Source organism: Nematolebias whitei, chromosome 8, assembly GCF_014905685.2.
Source record: "Nematolebias whitei isolate Nwh7 chromosome 8, NemWhi1, whole genome shotgun sequence".
In the NCBI taxonomy this organism is placed as follows: domain Eukaryota; kingdom Metazoa; phylum Chordata; class Actinopteri; order Cyprinodontiformes; family Rivulidae; genus Nematolebias; species Nematolebias whitei.
In genome coordinates, this window is record NC_056505.1 from 11,261,360 (window position 1) to 11,283,925 (window position 22,566).

At 39.8% G+C, this 22,566-nt stretch overlaps 2 protein-coding genes across 2 annotated transcripts in view; one reads left to right on the forward strand and one right to left on the reverse strand.

Annotated features, from left to right (window-relative positions):
• The window catches only part of tmem8b (transmembrane protein 8B), a 1,109,927-nt gene that overhangs the window by 509,604 nt on the left and 577,757 nt on the right, over window positions 1-22,566 (reverse strand). The window lies entirely within an intron of this gene.
• Window positions 6,347-22,566, forward strand: part of cspg4ba (chondroitin sulfate proteoglycan 4ba) — a 30,579-nt gene continuing 14,359 nt past the window's right edge. The window contains exons 1-5 of the mRNA XM_037680912.1: window positions 6,347-6,443; window positions 11,857-12,020; window positions 14,023-17,595; window positions 17,959-18,432; window positions 18,794-18,970. Coding sequence (XP_037536840.1) covers window positions 6,347-6,443; window positions 11,857-12,020; window positions 14,023-17,595; window positions 17,959-18,432; window positions 18,794-18,970 — 4,485 coding nt within the window. The remainder of the gene's footprint in view (window positions 6,444-11,856; window positions 12,021-14,022; window positions 17,596-17,958; window positions 18,433-18,793; window positions 18,971-22,566) is intronic.

The following is a 22,566-nucleotide window of genomic DNA, read 5'->3' on the forward strand; positions in this document are numbered from 1 at the left end:
ATATGTGTGTGTGTGTGTGTGTGTGTGTATATGTACATGCCTACTTCTCCGCTGCAGAGACATGACACGCTGAAGGAGGAAGCTTCTCCTTCAGCTATGGGCTGCACACAGGTGCAGCAGGTGCTAAATAATTTAATATATATATATTTTTTTTAATTCCATGCCGACCTTGCAGCTCATCCATCAATCAGCCAATTGTGTGTCATGTCCATTCTTGCTTTGAAAGACCACGATGGAGCGAGTCCACGATAAACGAACCACAAAGTAGTGAGGGACTACTGTATTTCCATTTCAGAAGTTTAAAACAAATATAATCTGTCCATGTCAAACTAAAAGATTCTTTGGAAGTCCATTTTATAAATTACACTCCATATTTTTAACTTATTTATTTTGAGAAAGTTGGATCTGCTGTTTTATATTCCCCGGACAGGTCTGAGTGGGGTTTACAACATCTTGGATCATTATGAGCATGAGCAGCAGCGGGGAATCGAGTACGTCTCCACCATGCACAAAGCCATGCACGGAGTAGAGCATTTTCCTTACTATTCACCAACACACTTACTAAAGAAGCTGAGCACTGACGAGCTCAATCGGTGAGAGGCAGGCACAGGAAGTATTTTCTGAATCTTTTACCTTGGTTTATTTACGTGACAGCTGCAGTTCAAATGTCTTCACTGACTCTTTGTTTCGCTGTTGTTTCCAGAGTTCCTCCTTTCGCTTTGCTTCACGGAACGAGTGACATCGTGGTTCCGGTGAAATCCTCCACACAGTTCTCTGAGCTCCTCACCTCGCTGTCTGTGAAGGTGTCGCTCTACCTGCTTCCTGAAGTCAGCCACACAGGTATCGTCACTGACCTCATGCTGTCAGACAGGCGCTTCTACCATCCCATCTTCAGCTGCATCAAACAGGAGTTCAGGAAACTTCTGAGAACCTGTTGACATCAGTTTGTCAGCATCCTCTGATTCAGTGATCATTTTTAAATCTATTGGATTATGTTTATTAAATATGAGCACACTTAATATCTCTGAATGTTTTATACTTACAGATAGTATTCTTGTCTGATCATAGAGGGAGGAATATAATACATTTTTTATCAACTTAGGTGTTTTCAGTTAGTTTCTTATTCACCCATTAACACCACAGTGGCAGCAGACGGTGACTGACTGGGTTCAGTTATGCGGCTGTGGACTGAACTGGGCATCTAAAGGACCATAGGGAACAGACTCTGGCACCTGCGCCACCGCTGCCTGTAATCAAACAGACTATGCTGAAGTAAATTACAACCCCAGTTATGAAAAAGCTGGAACATTGTGTAAAATGAACATAAAAGCAGCATGCAGTTATTTACAAATCTCACATTTTATTCACTATAAAACCTGGTAAACGTTAAATGTTGACACTAAATAATTGTACCTTTTTTATCTTCTTTATCTGGATATTTTTATTATTGGATGGAAGCATGTTCTAAAACTACTTTTCTGCATTGATGGTGCCTTTTCAGATGTGTAAAACTGCCCATGCCAGAGGCACTAATGCACCCTCATACCATGAGAGAGGCAGGCTTTTAAACTGTGTTCGGATAACAGGTGAGATGATCCATCCCCTCTTTGGTATGGAGGACATGGGATCCATGGTTTCCAAAATAATTTCCAATTTTGATAAAATTTCTAATTAATCTGAAAACAAGTTTTTTCCACTTCAGTTCATTTTAAATGAGCTTTGATCCAAAGACGATAATGGAATATTTCTGGATAGAGTTCTGTTAATTTTTGTTCAAAGGATGTGGATGTTTTTAACTTCTATGGTTAAGAATGTTAACTCTGCCCATGAATCATATGCTTGGGTTAGTAGAAAGCTGGGTGAGGCTACAGCATGCAGCTGGCTCCATGGGCACCTCCGAGTCTGAGCTTGGCTGAACTGATAAGTGTATAAAAACAAGCTTCACAGACAGCTCGCGGCAGATTCTCATGACTGGTCATGTGTGTACTTTCTGTATATTTATGTAGACTGTCCTGAAAATCTGACCTTACAATTAAATACAGGTTAAAAAAAAATCTGCTGTTGAGTGTGGTTCCTTTTGAGTACGTAAGATAAAGCAAGAATATCTTTCTCCAACAAGTTCACAAATGGCTTCTGCTTTGTATGATAGAGCTTTAACGAGCTTTACTGGATGTAACAGTGAAGTTCACAGACAGTGGTTTGTGGGAGTGTTTCCGACTCCATGCAGTGACGTCCAGAACAGAATCAGACCCGGTTTTAATGCAGTGGCTCCTGAGGGCCTGAAGATCATGGGTGTATAATATTGACTTTGGTCCTTGTTCTTTGAGCTCAGATTTCTCCAAATTCTTGAAAACCTTTGATGTTATGAACTTTACATGATGGGATATTCAAATTCCTCCCAATTTTTAATCGAGGAACATTATCCCAAAATTATTCCACTATTTTTAGACTCAGTTTTACAGACTGGTGAACTTCTGCCGATCTTTACTTAATTGTTTTATCAAGAAACCTGCTCAGACACAGGAATAAATAAACTTCAAATACGTAAATGACACCTCTGATTGTAAGGCAACTTATTTTTAAAGAGAAGTGCAGTGTTCCAATTTGTTTTCTCAAGCAAAACCACTCTAGACCTATTGTAAAATGATACTTTGAATAGTTTATAAGACAGTATACAGTATTAGTAATACTGGGAGGCCTTGTTAAAGGTATTTTTAATAATATGTCTTCACTTTCTCTACATTTCCTTCAAATCTCAGGTGCAGCTGCTGTGGTTCAGAACAATTATAAAACATTATCTCTAAGATGTTTAATTTGAACTATTTATACCCTAAAGGCTAGGTGTTCTTCTGCACTTAATTAGACCTCACTGAAAGATTTGCTGTAGGATTGTGAAATGTTTTGCTCCTGTATGGCCATATTAATAATCCCACTTATCCTACTGAGGAATTTTATTTCCCAGAGTAACAATGACACTAACTGTAAATAATATGTATGTGTCCTAAATTCTCACCGGATATTTTGTAATATTTTCCCATTTAAGTTATGTTGCTTATGTTGATTGTTTTGATATATTGCCACTTATTTTGGCAGCTGTGGCTGAGTGGTTAGAGCAGTCGTCCTCCAATGCAAGAGTTAGGGGTTCAAATTCACCAGCAGTCAGATGCCAAAGTGTCCCTGGGCAAGACACTGAACCCCTCACTGCCTCCGATGTGTGTCCCATCGGTGTATGAATGTGATAAAGCTCTGATAGTAGAGTGCTGTATGAATGGGTAAATGAGGGCACAGATTGTAGTGTAAAGCGCTTTGAGTGTCTGGATAAGATAGAAAGGCGCTATATACAGTGCTTTGCGAAAGTATTCAGCCCCCTTGAACTTTTCAACCTTTTGCCACATTTCAGGCTTCAAACATAAAGATATAAAATTTTTATTTTTTGTGAAGAATCAACAAGTGGGACACAATCGTGAAGTGGAATGCAATTTATTGGATGTGTCAAACTTTTTTAACAAATAAAAAACTGAAAAGTGGGGCGTGCAATATTATTTGGCCCCCTTGCGTTAATACTTTGTAGCGCCGCCTTTTGCTGCAGTTGCAGCTGCAAGTCTCTTGGGGTTTGTCTCTATCAGTTTTGCACATGGAGAGACTGAAATTCTGCCCATTCTTCTTTGCAAAACAGCTGGAGCTCAGTGAGGTTGGATGGAGAGCGTTTGTGAACAGCAGTCTTCAGCTCTTTCCACAGATTCTCGATTGGATTCAGGTCTGGACTTTGACTTGGCCGTTCCAACACCTGGATACGTTTATTTGTGAACCAGTCCATTGTAGATTTGGCTTTAAGTTTTGGATCATTGTCTTGTTGGAAGATAAATCTCCGTCCCAGTCTCAGGTCTCTTGCAGACTCAAACAGGTTTTCTTCCAGAATGGTCCTGTATTTGTCCCCATCCATCTTCCCATCAATTCTGACCATATTCCCTCTCCCTGCTGATGAAAAGCAGGTCCAAACCATGATGCTGCCACCACCATGTTTGACAGTGGGGATGGTGTGTTCAGGGTGTTGAGCTGTGTTGCTTTTACGCCAAACATATCGTTTTGCATTGTGGCCAAACAGTTCGATTTTGGTTTCATGTGATCAGAGCACCTTCTTCCACATGTTTGGTGTCTCCCAGGTGCTTGTTGCAAACTTTAAACAACACTTTTTATGGATATCTTTGAGAAATGACTTTCTTCTTGCCACTCTTCCATAAAGGCCAGATTTGTGCAGTGTACAACTGATTGTTGTCCTATGGACAGACTCTCCCACCTCAGCTGTAGATCGCTGCAGTTCATCCAGAGTGATCATGGGCCTCTTGGCTGCATCTCTGATCAGTCCTCTCCTTGTTCGAGATGAAAGTTTAGAGGGAAGGCCGGGTCTTGGTAGATTTGCAGTAGTTTGATACTCCTTCCATTTCAATATGATTGCTTGCACAGTGCTCCTTGGGATGTTTAAAGCTTGGGAAATCATTTTGTATCCAAATCCGACTTTAAACTTCTCCACAACAGTATCTCGGACCTGCCTGGTGTGTTCCTTGGTCTTCATGATGCTCTCTGCGCTTTGAACAGAACCCTGAGATTATCACAGAGCGGGTGCATTTATACAGAGACTTGATTACACACAGGTGGATTCTATTTATCATCATCAGTCATTTGGGACAACATTGGATCATTCATAGATCCTCACTGAACTTCTGGAGTGAGTTTGCTGCACTGAAAGTAAAGGGGCCGAATAATATTGCACGCCACTTTTCAGTTTTTTATTTGTTAAAAAAGTTTGACACATCCAATAAATTTCATTCCACTTCACAATTGTGTCCCACTTGTTGTTGAGTCTTCACAAAAAAATTAAATTTTATATCTTTATGTTTGAAGCCTGAAATGTAGCAAAAGGTTGACAAGTTCAAGGGGGCCGGATACTTTCGCAAGGTACTGTAAGTGCAGTGCATTTAATTATTATAGGCTTCTTTTATTGGTATTTTACACTTTATTTTACTCACTTTGTTTCAAAATGAGGTGTAGTTTCTTTTTTCTGATAGTTAATTTGTGTAGTATTAATATACTATCAACTTTAGCTAAAATAGAAAATAGTTTCTGTTTTATTCATTTTATGTTCACTTCTCTAAAGTTCATTTCTTGATGGATCCATTTGTGCCTCATTCTTCAATGTTTTATTATATTTCTGGGCCCCAAACCAGGGACTGGTGAGCCTGTTTCTGGTCATTAGTGTCTGACTGCATCACTGTAAAAGTGAAAAGAAGTGCACTTTTTCAAAAATTATGTTACTTGTGAGCCACATTGTTACATTTCTAAAGAATGTTTTTACTCACTTTTGGTTTGGTGGGTGTGTAATAAAAATAAAAACTAGTGTAAATCAGATAACCTCATAGTTCAGAGTTCTGCAACCATTTTTATATAAAACTTGCCCAGAGCTGCAAAATGTACTTGAAGCTTGAAATAAAAATATCACTACATATATACATTAAAAACAACATAGTTTTACAATTATAAAAATAAATATCTCTAATAAATTGTAATTAATGGTATTTTTACATTTTAGAACAAAGAAAAAGACCAGACTTTTGATCAAATCTGAATAATGAAATATGCTGTCTTATGAAAGCCTTTTCTATACATATTTGTGAACAATTACCATACTATAAATATCCCACTTCAAAATAAAAAATAAAGCCACTTTGTTGGATAGGCTATTTAAAATTGACTGGGACAAAAATTACTTCATGGAGACAAAGATCTTCATTTACCAAAGAGACAACTTCACATCATATCTGTACCAAAACCAGCTAAATATGGCGGAAGTTTTCACTAAGATGTGTTTAAAATACAATTTTATTGTTGACTTAATATTTTGTTAACTATTCTGTTTAAGGGGCATTCTGCCACAAAACATCATTTGTGTATAAATCCACCAGAATATCAACAGTTTTCACAGTTGTATGAAAGCGGTTTGCCCTAATTTTAACAGTCATGTGAACTGTGTGGCTCTATACACATTTTAAATAGCGGGAAAGATGGTAAAATTGTTGTTTGAATTGTAATGGGTGCACACCCCCTAGTTGCATAATTCCACCACATTCTTTTCCCAGCTCTTATTTTGAAAATTTTGAATTAAAGTACGCGCACGAGGCGGAGTTTGCTGCTGTGAGGGTCTCGCGAGTCGCGGCTGCACCGTTTGGACATTCTAGCCTGACGAACAGCAGCGGAGCATGTAAAAGAAAAAGTAACAACCCGGCTGTAAATACATAAAATGTAAGCGCACAGTCCGTTAAACGTTTCTGTTTCCGCCGAGACGAGAAAGATGGAGTCTGCTGGGAACGAAACGAAGAAGAAGAAGTTGCTGCTCGGAGGTCTTCTTCTTCTTTGGTGGTCGCTGCTGGTCAAAGTGGCGTCGGGAGGTAATTCGACTTTTTAGACTTTTTAATCAATGAAAACAAAAGAGTACATGACCTTGTTTGTTTGTTCTTTCATGTAAGACTATATATATTTAATTTACACCCCAAATAAGTGACGTTTGGCAAGTTTTGCTCACAGTTTGCTTGTAAAAAAAAAACTAGCTTGGGATTTAAAAATGACACCATCGTGATTGTTTACCTTTTTAACGCGGGATACGAAACTATTTTTCAGTGTCTTCATAGCAGGTTTTTATTACATTGCCAAGGATTATAAGTGTTTTGTGTTACACCGATTTGCAGGTCTTAGTGTAACAAAAGCAGGCTGTATTGTCAAGATTTCTTTTTCAGTAACAGCAAAAACTCGTTTTATCCTTTACATCACAGTTTATTCATGTCAAGATGATATTTTCTCTCCCTTTAAATCATGTAAGGATAATGTTTGCATGCTGAAATACACAAGGCTGTCACCTTTTCAGAAAATAAGATAAGCAGAAAATAAGACACCACTTTACAATAAGACTCCCCTTATAGATGACTATTAAATAGTTTATAGATATGTTATTAACTGCTTATTATGCATTAATTAAGGGTGACAGAGAGACAAAACTGACCAGTTTTTTGCCAAATCTGCCACCTATATATTTAATTTAGAGTTGTTATATTAAACATTTCAGCCTAAGTTACAACATTATAAGCACGATACGCATTTGTAAACTTTTAGCATATAATATAATACTTAAGCACTGCATTATAAGTATCTACAACTAATATTCTAAAAAAATAGGTTTACAGATGCCTATTGTGCATGAGTCTGAAATGTTTAATATAACAACTCTAGATGAAATGTATAGGTGAACAGATTTGGCTTACCATTTGGCAACAAACTGGTCAGTTTTATCTCTTTCACCCTTAATGCATAATAAGCAGTTATTAATGATTTATAAAGGGTTTATAGAGGAATTAATAACATATCTATAAACTATTTTTTAGCCATCTATTGTGAAGTGGTACCGAAAATAATTTCTAAAAGTTATCAGAAGCAAACTTAAATACATTCAGATAAATGTGCTGCATTGGGAGGGCCAAGACATAAAAATATCCCTTTTTTACTATTTGAAATGAATAAATCCACGCAGGTTTTGACAGGTGTCACCTAAACTCAGCTTTCTTGCCGGCACTACCCTCGGGGATTATCACAATGATTTCACATTATATCTCCTTGTCATTCATTGAAAATGCACACTGTAGACATTTCTTTACGTCTTTGTCTTTCTGATTCGGTGAGTTCTTTGTGTTTCCTCCACATTATGGACCAATCCTTTGCTTTAAACATCCTCGTCTCGAGCTTTCACAGTGAATCAGCAGCTGAGACCATTCCGTCACGTCGCATCTCTGACTTGTTGGATAAATTGAACACACAGGCGGTGACAAGTTCAAGTCTCGTCCCTCAAATTAAATATAAGCCAGTGACACTGGTGTTGTTCAGGGAGAAAGGTTTATGAAATCTTTCACAAATTGTCCCTCGCTGGACAGAAACTTGCTTCTGTTGACGTGTAGATTACAGGACGATGATGGAAACACCGCCTGTTTCTTCTTTTGAAGGGCCACTGTTTTTAGGTGCTACACTCTTTCATTTACATTCCCTCCAAAGTGTCTGTGTTTCAGCACTTGGTCATATCAAAATGCTTAAATTGTGTTGTTTTTATTTTCCTATGTGTATGTTTATCTTTTTCTTAACACAAATCCATATTATTGAATGTAATGTTTTGCAGAAATAACATTTAGTTTTAACAAAACATATATGTTTGCTCACAACTTGTGTAAGGGACAGCTAATCATGCATTTTCTCCCATAAAATATTTTATTGTGTTCACCAGTTTTTAAAATGCCAAGTCCTTATGTTCTTAAAACCAGTGAAGCGAACTAATAAAAAATGTTTATTATGAACAAGGAAAAACAGCCAAGGGTCGTCCCAGGCAGTGCTGTGTTTTTAAAGTACTAGGAGCAGACAGATGTGTTTATTTGTTGCATTTACGTCACAACATTCAGATCAAGTTTGAACTAAAAGCTTCTCTTTTACATTCTGAATTAGTTAACACTGTGGATACGAGTGACTGTTTGAGTTAACTTGCATCCTGCCTCAGCTAAAGCCAGCTGGTATATGTGCTAAACAAAATAAGGAAAGGTTTAGATAATGAGCGAATCTTACAAGAACTGAAGAGGAGAAATATCTGAATTATATAATCATCACATCTAAGTACCTGACACAGCTATATTTGTCCGCCTTCCAACAGGGTACGTCTTGTTGATGAAAGTAAATGCATCAGAGTCGGCTATAATAAAATAGGGGTGATGGAACTGCAACATTTGCTGGAAACATTTATTATTACACATTTATTATTATTATAAATAAACAATTATTATTGATTCATCTCACACATGCACATGGACTCAAATATGTGGTTAAGGCACATTTGATTGATAAGAATGCTTAAACAAGTTAGTGATCAATATGCATTTATTAACAAATAGCTCTGTGGTGCAGTTAGTAGAGCTACTGTCTCTCAGTGAGAAAGTTGCTGGATCGATTCCCAGCTGGGGGAATGGAGTTTGCATGTTTTCTCCGTGCATGTGTGAGTTTTATCCGGGCACTCCGGTTTCCTCCCACAGACCAAAAACATGCATGTTAGGCTGATGGGTAACTTTAAATTATCCCTAGGTGTGAGTGAGAGAGTGAATGGTTGTTTGTCTTATTTGTCTCTTAGTGTCCCTGTGATGGACTGGAGACCTGTCCAGGGTGTCCCTAGCCTCTCACAAAGTGACTGCTGGATATGGGCACCAGTGACCTCTGTGACCCGGAAAGGAAGAAGCGGGTAAAAGATAATGGATGGTAAACATCCACTTGTTGTCAATTTTTTTAAAACGTTGCCAGATTTGTTTTTGCTCAGGTTCCTGACTTGTAAAACAAGATGCAGAGATACAACTGATTAAAGCTGATTAAAGTGCCTCTGTGTGTTGTCTCTGGCTGCTCACCGCCCTTGCCCCCCCCCCCCCCCATGCATAATGTCGGCATCATTATGTGCCAGTGTACAAGATTTTTTTTCATTATCACATTTTTGACCTTCACACAAAGGTCAAACCCTATGTATTATTTTTCACCACTTTTTATTGTCTGTCCAAACAGGTTTCACTTGTAAATGAGTATTTGAGGCTCAATGTGACTCAACTGTTTAAATAAAGGTTGAACGAATGAATGTTTTGTTTTGTTTGTTTTGTTTATTGATGTCTGCTTGCACATTTTATGTTGTGAGAGAACTTTTTATTAAATGTTTATTGACCTAGCAAATACTCTTGTGTGCATAGTTGAAAAATGTCTTAAATATTAGGGATGCACAATATTGGATTTTTGGCCGATATCCGATATGCCAATATGTTAAAACTCATTTGGCCGATAACCGATGCCGATACCGATATTTTATATACGTTCCTTTGTCAGAACATAGCCCTCTTATTGGCTTATTTGCTACAAAAATTGTGCAACAGCTGTAAGAGCTGGTGACATATATTCAGTAACAGCCATATGATATGCATAGCACTTTAACTTATATTAAATGAAACGTGTTAAATGTTATTTATTAGCGTTAGTCACCTGCGATGCTGTCTCACTTGTGGAGGCTTGTTCCAGGTTCCTAGCTGCAGTGTGGGATCCTCTGCACTCCTGTGCATGAAGGACAGCCTTTTTAAGATCAAAGTTTTTGTCTATCCATTGTGCCGTAAGACTAATCATGCTAACGGGGCTAACACGACGTCCAAATATTTGTGGTAAAACTCACCCAATAAGTCGTGATATCGGCTATTAGCTTCTCAACAACGTCGGAAATGACGGCTTGTAACTCGGGTAACGTTATGTCGGAAAAATATCTCTGACTGCAGACGATGTAGCGAGGCTCAACGTAGTCCATAAATCTTCAGAATCCAACATCCGCACCAACGAAAAATAAAACTTCCATACCGCCGACATTTTGAATTTTACTCTCCGCCGTGAGACGCCCGTGATGTTATCACTTTGTGCTGCCGCTGCAGGCAAAAACAGCGCCTTTTATATTGGCGAGTTATTTTAATGAAATGTCCGATATTGAATTTTAACGCTAATATCGGCCGATACCATGCCGATAATATCGTGCATCCCAATTAAATATGCATTTTTATATTTCTTGGCATTACTAAGTTTTGCACTGTACAAGATGTTTTTTCTGCACAGCATTATCTCCCATTGAGTGATTACTGTTGATATCCGTTTAGTGTTGATGTACATGTGTCACTGATCAAATGGTGTTAATTGATACTACACAGTTTGGAATTGATCAGATTAACTACAAAGTAGTCCATTAACCCCTTTAAGGATTAAAATCTAGAGCATGCACTCGTGTTAACTTTATGCAGTCTAGTGAGTTTCTCTGACCCCGTTCGCTGCGTGCCCCAGGGTCGTGAACTGCAAATAATTCAAAAACGTGGAACGGGCACGTTTCTTCACAGAGGCAACGATGTTTGCTGACCTTTGCTTTATTTATTTTTTTACTCGGGAGCTCATTAAAAACTGGTGGTGCCTGGGCATGAGGCTCATGTGAGAACACTTCAGAGCATGTTACTGCAGATTACAGGGCGATGAAAAATGGCAGGGAAGTGTTGAAGAAGAAACAGCTGGGTTCGTCTGCCATGCTGTTTCCAGAACAAGAGGCCACAGACAATGTGGGGACGTCAGAACCTTTTATGTTCAAGTTGACGGTTGCTGTCAAGGCAGAGCAGGCCCGAACATGTTTGACACCCCTAAGCCGCCGCCGCCACATCCGCTTCTTCAGTTCTACTATTATGGCATTAAAGTCAGATACCTTAAACATTGCATATGTTGTCTTTACAGCTTTGGACAGTCCACAAACAACTTTCTGCCAAAGCTACAAATGTAAACGAACCATAACTTGCAATTCTGTTACAGTGCACATCATTCTGTAGTGGAAGGCCTAAACCTGCAACCTGTCTTGAATACATGACTGAGCACATAAAGCTCATATGTCTGGCTTACCATGAACTGTTAATAAATCTTGTATCCTTTTTTCTCAGGGTTCTGCACAGTGTGTTTTAAGGCTTACAGATGTGTGTGCATTCTGTGTTGCTTGTAAAGAACAACCAGCCTGGTTTTCATATCTAAATGTCAAATACTGGCTGTATTAAGACTGCTTGACTTGTGTTTGTGTTGTTACTGTGGTCACTCCTACTGTACATTCAGTTCCAGTTCTGCCTCAGAATTATTATAGTTTGAATATTGCCTGCAAGAAGGAGTGAACGCCGCATTTGAACACATTTTTCCTACAACTTTGTATTCATTTTTTGAAATAAAACCCTTTAATGTCTCCTGCAGCTTCCTTCTATGGTGATGGCTTCATCCAGCTCAAGGCCACGGAGTCGTCGGACCATAACGTGCTCCGCGTTCGCTTTCGAACCTCCAGCACCAACGGCCTGCTGTTTCTCGCTGCTGGCCAGACCAACTATTTCCTACTGGAGCTTCACGCTGGTCGCCTGCAGGTGGGTACATCCATGGCCACAGTGCATGAGCATATGTATTTATGCATATATGAGAGCACAGTGCACGCAGAAAACACACATCCTTGTGCTTGAATGTGTGCACTATGGACACACAAACACTGACCACTGTAAGCTGTGGGTTAGTCTTGGTTGTCAGTGTCTGTCTGTCAGCACAGTAATGCACACAGACAGGCGTGGTGTGTTACTCAGTTCAGTGGAGACCGGGGATTCGTTTTCTTATTTTAATTAAATGAGTTAGTCAATGAGGTTTATTCACTCCAACAAACAGTGTATGAACTGTAAAAAAAAAAAGGTTTTCACAAGTCTGTGTGTAAATTTTGAGAAGCTGTAACATATTTGACTAAAAGTTCACGTCCCAACATTCAGAGAACAAAAAATGCCTCAGAAACCAAAACATGCTGAATATTTAAACTAGCTCTTGAAATAACTCGTGATTTTATTTCTATTGTATGCATTGTTTGCAATTCTTTTCATATAATATCAAAAGGTTTAATCAAAATGGCGTCTAAAGCTTGATTGGTTGAAAATGGGTAATCACAAGCAGTTTCATGAATTGTACGTTGACATTAACTGTGTCCAAAAGTCACTTATTTAGTCATATTACACCAGCAGGTTTTGTTGTTGTAGCTTAATCTTAGACAACTGACATCGCTGGTCACAGAACCTAAATGTTTATATTTCTTTTGTTACTAAATTTATAATTAAAATACAGTTCAATTGCCAGTATTTCTCAAAAACAGTATTAATTTCAAGTGAAACTTTGTGTTAGGTAAAAAAAAAAATATATATATTTAAATTTGTTTCCAAATCACATTGATACTCATCTTGTACCCATTTCTAAAGATTTCTCAGGAAACTCGTAAGACATAAGTGATATCTTCTGCACTTTAAACTTGGAAGTCCTCACGACTAAGCTTATACTTGTTAAATTTTCACCAGTGGTGTTGAATCATACTGACAAATGTGTTGAAACGTTGCACTTCAGTGAGTAGAAGGAGTGAACTGTGCTTCCTGAGCTTTAAACCAGCAGTGTTTATCATTTTTTGAGCTTGGGGTCTCTCTGTGTGAGTCAGACATGAGTGTTGCTCCCTGGAAACTTGTGCACGTTTAGCCCAGCAGCAAGCCTTGACAAGCTTGTCATCCTAATGAAGCATTAGTTTGAGGTAGTGCTGTAGCGCTCGGTGGTTGTGGCTCAGGGCAAATAGATAATAGCGCCCTTCCTGTTCTAAAACACAGACAGCTCAATATTATCAAAACAGGTGACTTCATAAACAGTCTGAATCCTATAATTATTTCCCCGGGTGTCATAATATACATTTTATACTTTTTTAAATTAATACAAGATATAATGTCCTATTTTGTAAAAGCAACTACTTATTTGGTACAGTGGAAAAAGTTAAGATTATATACATTTAATTTAAAAGTATAACTATTATTTTGATTGATGATTATGATTTGTTTCTAAGTCCCACATTTTAAACATGAGCCAATGTCTACTGTACCTTTGTAAGGATGTCCCCTGGCATGGAAATAGTTTGAATAAAATAGTGCTCAAAGCATGCAGACTTATTTACAGCTCATGTTTAGTGAGTGAAACATCTAACACAGTTATCTTCTTTGTAGTTCATTAAATGCTGTTATTGTGAGAACTGTCATTATTTTAGAAGACAGAAATAAAAATGTGTTAAAGGGAAGGTTTAGAGGTTTTAAAATCACTAAAATTCAATATTTTTTATGTTTGTGGACCATGAATACTGTGCATATTTTTTAAAAAGTAAATCGGTCTCTATTCAAATTGTGAATCCACCGACCATTTCTGTCATTCAAAGACTTAAACCACCTAAAAGGTGAACAATATCTCTGCTTCTGCACAGTTTGTTGTATTTAAAGCTTAACTTCATTTCTTTTTGGGCACTGTATACATTTATCCAGTTTTTATGTATTAAAGCATATTTTAATTGACTTTTTTGTTGCTTCTTAGGTTAAACTGGACCTTGGATCAGGAGAGCAAGTGCTAGAATCAGACCGAGGCATCCAGCTCAACGATTTGGCTTGGCATTCTATAGAAGTCCACCATGTGCGGTCAAATGTCACTCTGACTGTTGACAAAAACTCACACACAAGCATAGAAATGCCAGGTCCTTATCACAATCTCAACATTATTGATGGTCTTTATATTGGAAATTCAGGGGGGTTAGATAAAATGTATCTACCTAGGGATTTAATTGGCTTTCGAGGCTGCATGGACGAAGTGGTCTTCAATGAGCACGACTTGCTGTCATCACTGAGACCATATACTGGATACAAATATGTCTATGAAGTGTCTTTAGGCTGTAGTCCCCAGTTCTTTGCTGGAGAGGAAGATCCTGTCAGTTTCTTCAGTTCTAGGGCTTATGTTTCTCTTCCAACTTGGAGTACTCATCAAGAAGCTATATTTCAGTGTGTTGTGCACACTTCAGCCGAAGAGGGAATTATTCTCTACAGTTCAGCCAGGGAAGGGGGCTTTGTTGCGCTGGAGATCCAGGAAGGTTTGCCTGTGGCCATTGTTGGGAAAGGTGGAGTCAAAACCGAGTTACGTTCACAAACATTCATTAATGACAGACAATGGCATTCTGTCAAGTTGCGTTTTACTTCCAAAAGTCTTGACTTAACAGTTGATGGAGAAATAGTAAAAAGCAGCATTAGCTCCCATTTAAAGAGGATTCATCTCAAAGGTTCTCTTTTTGTTGGAGGTATTGATGATGGCACCAGATCAGAAGTCAGAAAGGTAGGGCTCGTCTCTGTATCAGGCAGACGTGTCAGAGGAGGTTCCTTTAAAGGATGTTTAAAGGATATTCAAGTAAATAGAGTTAAGATGGGTCTCTCCAATGTATTAGTCACCAAAGATATCTCAGTTGGTTGTGAACCAGAGAAACCACCAGAGCCATCAGCCTCTGTGAATCCCACAAGTACACAGAAACCCCTTTTTCATTTGGTAACACCAACACCATCCCTTCATATGTCCACACTTGCAGTTGGCTTGGACCGAAGATACGGCACAAATTTTGTGCAGCTTAGAAACCTTGTGGTCCAGGAGGGTGGTCGAGCATCCCTTGAGGCCAAACACATTAAGGTTTTCTTGGACTTTAGGAAACTTGGCATTCGACAGTCTCAAATCATGTTCAGAATTCAAGAGCAACCAATCAGAGGTCAGATAAGGCTCGATGTTGATCAGGACCAAGAGGAGAACACCTTCAGCATGCTGGATCTTTGGCATGGGAGAGTGATGTACGTCCATGGAGGCTCAGAGGAACCAGATGACTTCTTCGTGTTTTCTATTTTTTGTAGTAGTAGAAAGCAAGTTCCTGATTATCTGAAGGACAACAAATTATACAATTACAATATAACTGTGACACCCACCAATGATGCACCTGAACTGAGTCTTCCTGAAGGAAATCTCTTTGTCCTGTTGGAGAACACTAAGAAACTTCTCACCCCAGATGTTCTGAAAGCCACAGATATAGACAGCAACTTCACCGATCTTGTCTTCTCTGTGCTTGGAAATCTGAATGCAGATGCTGGCTATTTGGAAATAGAGAGCAACCCTGGCAATGCGGTGACCTCATTCGCATATACAGACTTGGATGAATTAAGGGTGTTCTATGTTCACACAGGGGTGAGAAACTCAAGGATAGTTCTCAGGGTTCGTGATGGGGAAAAGGTCAGCAACACTGTGGTTTTAAGAGTCATGGCTGTAGCACTGCAATATACCATTGCTAACAACACTGGGCTTGAGATCATTCAAGGAGAGACGGCTATAATTGGTTCAAAGCAATTGGCAGTGCAAACCAATGCTTTGAAACAAGTTGTAGAAATCCGATACGATATTATTGAACCCCCACAGTTTGGAGAACTCCAGAGACTTCACTCAAGTGGGGAATGGAGGCGCACTGAATCATTTTCACAAAGACTTTTGGAAAAAGAGCGTTTTAGATATGTTAACACCTTTCAAGACATCCAAACTTCCAATGTCACCGATTATTTCAAGTGCAAAGTTAACATAGCTGCAAGAGCAAATACTGAAATAGTTTTCCCAATTACTGTTAGCTGGATAAAGTACCAACTGGTGAAGAATGTTATGATGAACATGGATAAAGTTAGGAAAGTGGCACTAAGCTCTGAGTGCCTTTATGCCAGAGCTGAAGGTGTGGCCCTCTCCGATGATGACCTGTATTTTCGGGTTCTCACTACACCAAAAAAGGGGAAGCTCCTGCTGAATACAGCAGTGTTAACAAAGAACTCAACCTTCAGCCAGAAAGATTTGACAGATAAAAAGGTCCTCTATGAACTTACTGATAGACCTCATGAAGACACGACTGACAGGTTCAAATTTCAGCTGGTTTCTAAACATGCTCAGTCCGAAAATTATGATTTTCAGTTTTCCATCAAAGCTGATGTCAACACTGTGTTTGTGAAAAATCAAGGACTCTCACTTCAAGAGGGAGAAAGTAAACTCATCACTAAAGACGAGCTGTTTGCAGAGTGTTTGAATACAAAGGACATGTTCTACACAGTCATAAGGAGTCCCAAACATGGAAAGCTAGCCCGCATTAGTCAGTCAAACTCCAATGCTAGCTATGACAACATCTTCACCTTTAGTAATCAGGATATATTGCAGGAGCGGTTAATGTATATCCATGACGACAGTGAAACAACTCAAGATGAATTTACTTTCATCGCCTCTACCAGCCAAGGATTCAAGTCTTCCATTGAGGAAGATGAAATTGGCTCCAAAGAAGGAACATTTAACATATCTATTCAGCTACTGAATGACCAAAAGCCGATACGCATCATTGATAAAGTTTTCCATGTAGTAAGGGATGGACAGAAGTTGCTCACTACGGAAGATTTGCGCTACCATGATGCCGACTCGGACTTTGATGATGGCCAGCTAATCTACACTCGACGTGGAATCCCAATGGGAGACCTCGTGCTAGTCAATGACACCACTCATCGGCTGTTCCAGTTTCAACAGAAGGATTTGGAGGAAAGGCGGGTGCTGTTCATTCACAAAGGTGTGAGCACTGGCAGATTTGTGCTGTTCGTCTCAGATGGAAAACATTTCGTATCGAGCCTTTTGGACGTCAGTGCTCATGATCCTTTCTTGAAGGTCGTTAATAACACGGGCCTGTTGGTTCAAAAAGGACAAGCAGTGACTTTTTCCACCAGCAATTTCAGTGTTGTATCAAATTTGGACATAAGAGACGACAAAGAGGTTGTTTTCAATTTGGATGAGGCTCCCAGGTATGGAGCTCTTTATCTGAATAAAACAACCGTGGGGTCATTCACACAGTCTGACCTGAAGAACGGACGGATCGCCTATCGACACAATGACAGCAAACATCTGACAGACTTTTTTAACCTGACAGTGAAAGCTAAAGGTCTTCAGCTGGCACAAAGAGTCAGTGTGAAGGTTTATCTGGAAAGTCATCAGAGACCACCCATTGTGCAACATCTAGAGCTTTTACTGGTAGAAGAGGGAAAACCACTGAAGATTGATGAAACTAAACTGGAGGTGAGCATTTTATTAAATGTTTTTCTGTTTTTATAAAGTTGTACATCACAAATAAAAAAGGGAACGCTATCATTCATGTTCTGTTCATGGTGATTGTTCAGTGAAAATATTTCATATCAAGACTTTTATTTTAAGATGAGTCTTGATTTATTAATATGTTTGTTTAAAATGTTTTTTACAGATTTTCCAAATTGTAAAAAAAAAAAAAAAAAAGGATGCATATTCATAAATCCTTTAATTGACATTAAAAGTGTCATTGAGTGTTTGTTTCCACATTAATGTCAAGTTATAAAAAGAATCCAAAGAAATGAGAAGCCTTGGCGACTTCAGATTTCACCACTGGATGTTTTCCGTTCGCTGCAGGTCACACATGAAGACAACCTGCCGTCTGAGATTGCGTTTGCAGTCAGGGCAGCCCCATCTCACGGCTTTCTCAGGCGTTTTGTAGAAGCCGAGGAGCGCTACATCGGAACCAAACAGCTGCCTGTCAAGACATTTACCCAGGACGACATTAACAGCGGGAACATCCAGTATGTGCAGGTGGAGCCGAACAAAGTGAACGACACCTTTGTTCTCGACGCCACCAATGGGGTCACTGACGTTCACAATATTAGGGTGTCTGTTGACATCATCCCTCTCCATATCCCACTTCACGTCACTAATTTCACTCTGACTGAGGGTGCCACAAAGGCACTGACCCAGGATGTGCTCAAAGTCACCAATCGTCACTTTTCTGGGATTAATTTCCTCTATATTTTGACTGAACCGCCACATCATGGTCACATAGAGCACTCTCAATACCCTGGTGTGCCCATAACAACTTTCACCAGGAGACAGGTGAGAACCTCCTTGAGCTGACAAAACAAAAATAGTAGCACACAGTTGTTGCACGTGGAACAATAGTATGTAGGCAGACAGTGATATTTGTTTACGTTCTCTGTAACCTGACTCTTTCTTTATTGAATCACTGCATCTAAGAAATTACATTCTATTCTGCTTAAGCCATAATTTTGTCACTTTATTCCATTTTTATGTTATTATTATGGCTCTAATTTATTCCTAGAATGCCTCACAAATTTTATTTTGTTAATACATGCACCATAAGTCATGCCAAGTCTCTTGTGTTGTGTCTGTGTGACTTCTTTAAAGCTCTAGTTGCAGTTTTAGTCTACATTATCATTTCTATGGTTGTACCCAGGTGGAACATGAATTCCTTTACTACGTCCACGACGGCAGCGAAACCCAAGCTGACAATTTCACTGTGGTGGCCAACGACACAGGCCTGAGAAAGCAAAGTGAAGCCCGGACAGTTTACATCGAGGTTACTGCTGTCAATGATGAGCCTCCTGTTATTACAACCAACAGGGTCCTCAGGGTGAGTCTGCACTCCAGCTCTAAATTTAAACTCTTGACACTTTTTTTTTACCCAGCAGGAGTGGCACTGTAGCTTACTGTCAGAAGACTTTCACGGGGTCAGTGTTGCATGTTGCCATGGCAGACTGGCCGGTTCAAGGAGGGAAACTATGCTTGCTATGTGGAGGAGGGTCTCAGAGGACTGGCAGCACAGCAAACAGTGACTTATATTTGGAGGTGCACTGACCTCATCAGAAACTCTGTGGAGGCAGTTAGGTGTTGAAACTTAAACAAATACACATTAAAATGTTGATAGTAGTAGTTATAAGAGGGAGCAACAATGATGTGTAGTTAATGGGGAAGCTCCTCCTAGGACTCTTTTTAATACAAAACTTTAAATCAAATGCAGAAAAACCTCTAACATTTGGAAAATATTGCCAAAAACTAAAATATGTTAAAATTTTGTTTAGAATATGTTGAATGTTTAGTGGCAAAATTGCAAAGTCTGAAAAAAGTTGCTAAATGAGTAAGTTTCCTGTCCCTTCATTGCATTAGAAGCCTAACCACAAAACTAAAAAGTGGTCATTTTGCCTCTGATGGCAGCAGTCATCATTGTATACATTAGAAATATATGCATAACATTAAGTCATTTAAAGTGCATGGGCTGAATAATATGGAGGACCGTATGTGACAAAATGAAATAAATACATAATAATGAAATGTATCATTTAAATATTAAATACATCATTAAATTCTAGAATTGCGCCGCTCAAGGTGGCTGCATGTTGGAGTAGCTCTGTTACTTTCATTCTGAGATATTACTTTTGATAACTTTAATTCCTCTTTTTTCTGGATATAAATCGCTTTTTTTGGATGATTATTTCCTCTGGTGTCAGATGCTGTGCAGCTGGAAGGATTTTTACAGAAATATCTTCGCTTTTGGACATTTGTTATGATGCGTAACCATAACAACAAGGTTTTTTACAACCGGGAGCAGCTGATTAACATTTCCAAATCTCAAATAATATCTCAACTACAGCCTCAAATCCCAAATGAGTTGAAAAGGAGGCGTCGTGGATGCAGAGCAGGAGCAAAGAAGAGGGAGAAAGAGAGAAGAATGCAATTTAAACCATCTCTTCCATCGATCATGATAGGCAATGTGAGATCGCTGGGAAACAAGTTGGATGAACTTCAAGCCCTAACAAGGACCCATCCAGAGTATCGGGAATGCAGTATTATGTGTTTCACTGAGACATGGCTGCAGGATCATATCCCCGACTCCAGCGTTTCATTGCCAGGCTTTCTGAGCATACGAGCAGATAGAGATTTAAAGAGGAGTGGCAAAAGGAAAGGAGGTGGGTTGGCAGTGCTTGTGAACAACAGATGGTTTAATCCTGGACATGTTACTGTGAAGTGTAGTCTCTGCAGTCCAGATATTGAACTGTTAGCACTAAGTTGTCGTCCATATTATTTGCCAAGAGAGTTCACCAGTGTTATTTTGGCAACTGTTTACATTCAACCCAATGCTGTTGCTGAGACTGCGTGTGATGTCATCAGCTCCGAGGTTGCTAAGCTACAGACACAACACCCTAGTGCGTTTGTTGCAATATCTGGGGATTTTAATCATGCCTCTCTCTCTGCTACACTTCCGACATTCGAACAGTTTGTCAGCTGCTCTACCAGAGAAAACAAAACGTTGGACTTGTTTTATGCAAATGTCAAGGATTCATACATTGCTAAAGCAAGACCCTCTCTTGGCAAATCAGATCACAATCGTGTGTTTCTCTGCTCAAAATATAAACCCCTTGTTCAGAGGCAACCTGCAATAAAGAGAACAGTGAGAAAATGGTCAACGGAAGCTGAAGAAGCCCTGCGGGGTTGTTTTGAGGCTACAGACTGGGATGCAGTGTGCCAGCCACATGGAGAGGACATCAATGCCATGACTGAGTGTGTGACCGACTATATAAACTTCTGTGTAAACAACACCATCCCCACCAGAACAGTGAGATGCTTCCCCAATAACAAACCCTGGATCACCACTGAACTGAAGGAACTGCTAAACCAGAAAAAAAGAGCCTTCAGGGAGGGAGACAGGGAATTATTGAGGAGTACACAGAAGCAACTAAAAGTCAAGATAAGAAACAGCAAGGAGGTGTACAAGAAGAAGCTGGAGAGCAAGCTCCAACAGAACAATATCAGAGAGGTGTGGTCAGGGATGAAACAGATCACAGGCTTCAAGCAGAAAGAGGATCAGAAGGATGGAAGCCTGGACAGAGCCAATGAACTGAACACATTCTTCAATAGGTTCAGTTCAGGAACAAGCTCAGCATCCTCCTCTCTTGCCCACAGCCAAACATACATACCACCCTCCATTGACCCAAGGCTGTCCTGTCACACCTCAAATACTGTATCCACCACCTCAGTCATGGACCCTTCTTCTACATATTGGTCTTCAACTAAATCAGAAGATGCTGATACCTCCTTTGCCTCCCCCCTCTGCGTCTCCAGAAGTCAGGTGAGGAAGCAGCTGGAGAGACTGAACCAGAATAAGGCTGCAGGTCCAGATGGTGTCAGTCCCAGAGTCCTGAAGGTCTGTGCAGAGCATCTCTGTGGGGTTCTGCAGCACCTCTTCAACCTTAGCCTGACCCAGGAGAAGGTTCCAGTGTTGTGGAAAACATCCTGTCTTGTTCCAGTGCCAAAGAAATCACACCCATCAGTCCTCAATGACTATAGACCTGTTGCCCTGACATCCCACATCATGAAGGTCCTAGAGAGACTTCTGCTGACCCACCTGACTAGACAAACAAGCACATATCAGGACCCACTGCAGTTTGCTTATCAGCGTGGACTTGGAGTTGAAGATGCCATCATACACTTGCTTCAGCAAACTCACTGTCATCTAGAAAAGGCAGACAGCACTGTGAGAGTCATGTTCTTTGATTTCTCCAGTGCATTTAACACAATCCATCCTGATTTGCTTTGTCAGAAACTCCAGAAGACTCAGGTGGAGGCTTCAACAATTGGCCTCAACAATCGCCTGGATCAAAGACTACCTGACAGACAGACCACAGTTTGTGAGACTGAAGGGTTGTGTGTCTAACCAGGTGGTCAGTAGCTCAGGAGCACCACAGGGGACTGTACTCTCACCATTCCTTTTCACTCTGTACACCTCAGATTTCCAGTACAAAACAGACTCCTGTCATCTGCAGAAATATTCTGATGACTCTGCAGTGGTCGGGTGTATCAGAGATGGACAAGAAGCTGAGTACAGGGAACTGGTGGACTGCCTTGTGGCATGGTGTGGAAACAATCATCTCATCTTGAATGTGAACAAAACAAAGGAGATGATTGTAGATTTCAGGAGAATCAGGAACAGGTCCAACCCTATTTTCATCATGGGAGAAGAAGTGGAGGTGGTTGAGAAGTATAAATACCTTGGAGTTCACCTGGACAACAGACTGGACTGGAAATGCAACAGTGAAGCCGTCTACAAGAAGGGACAGAGCAGACTGTACTTCTTGAGGAAGCTGAAGTCCTTCAACGTTTGCAGCAAGATGCTGCATATCTTCTATAAGTCTGTTGTAGAGAGCGCTGTCTCTTCTGCCATCATCTGCTGGG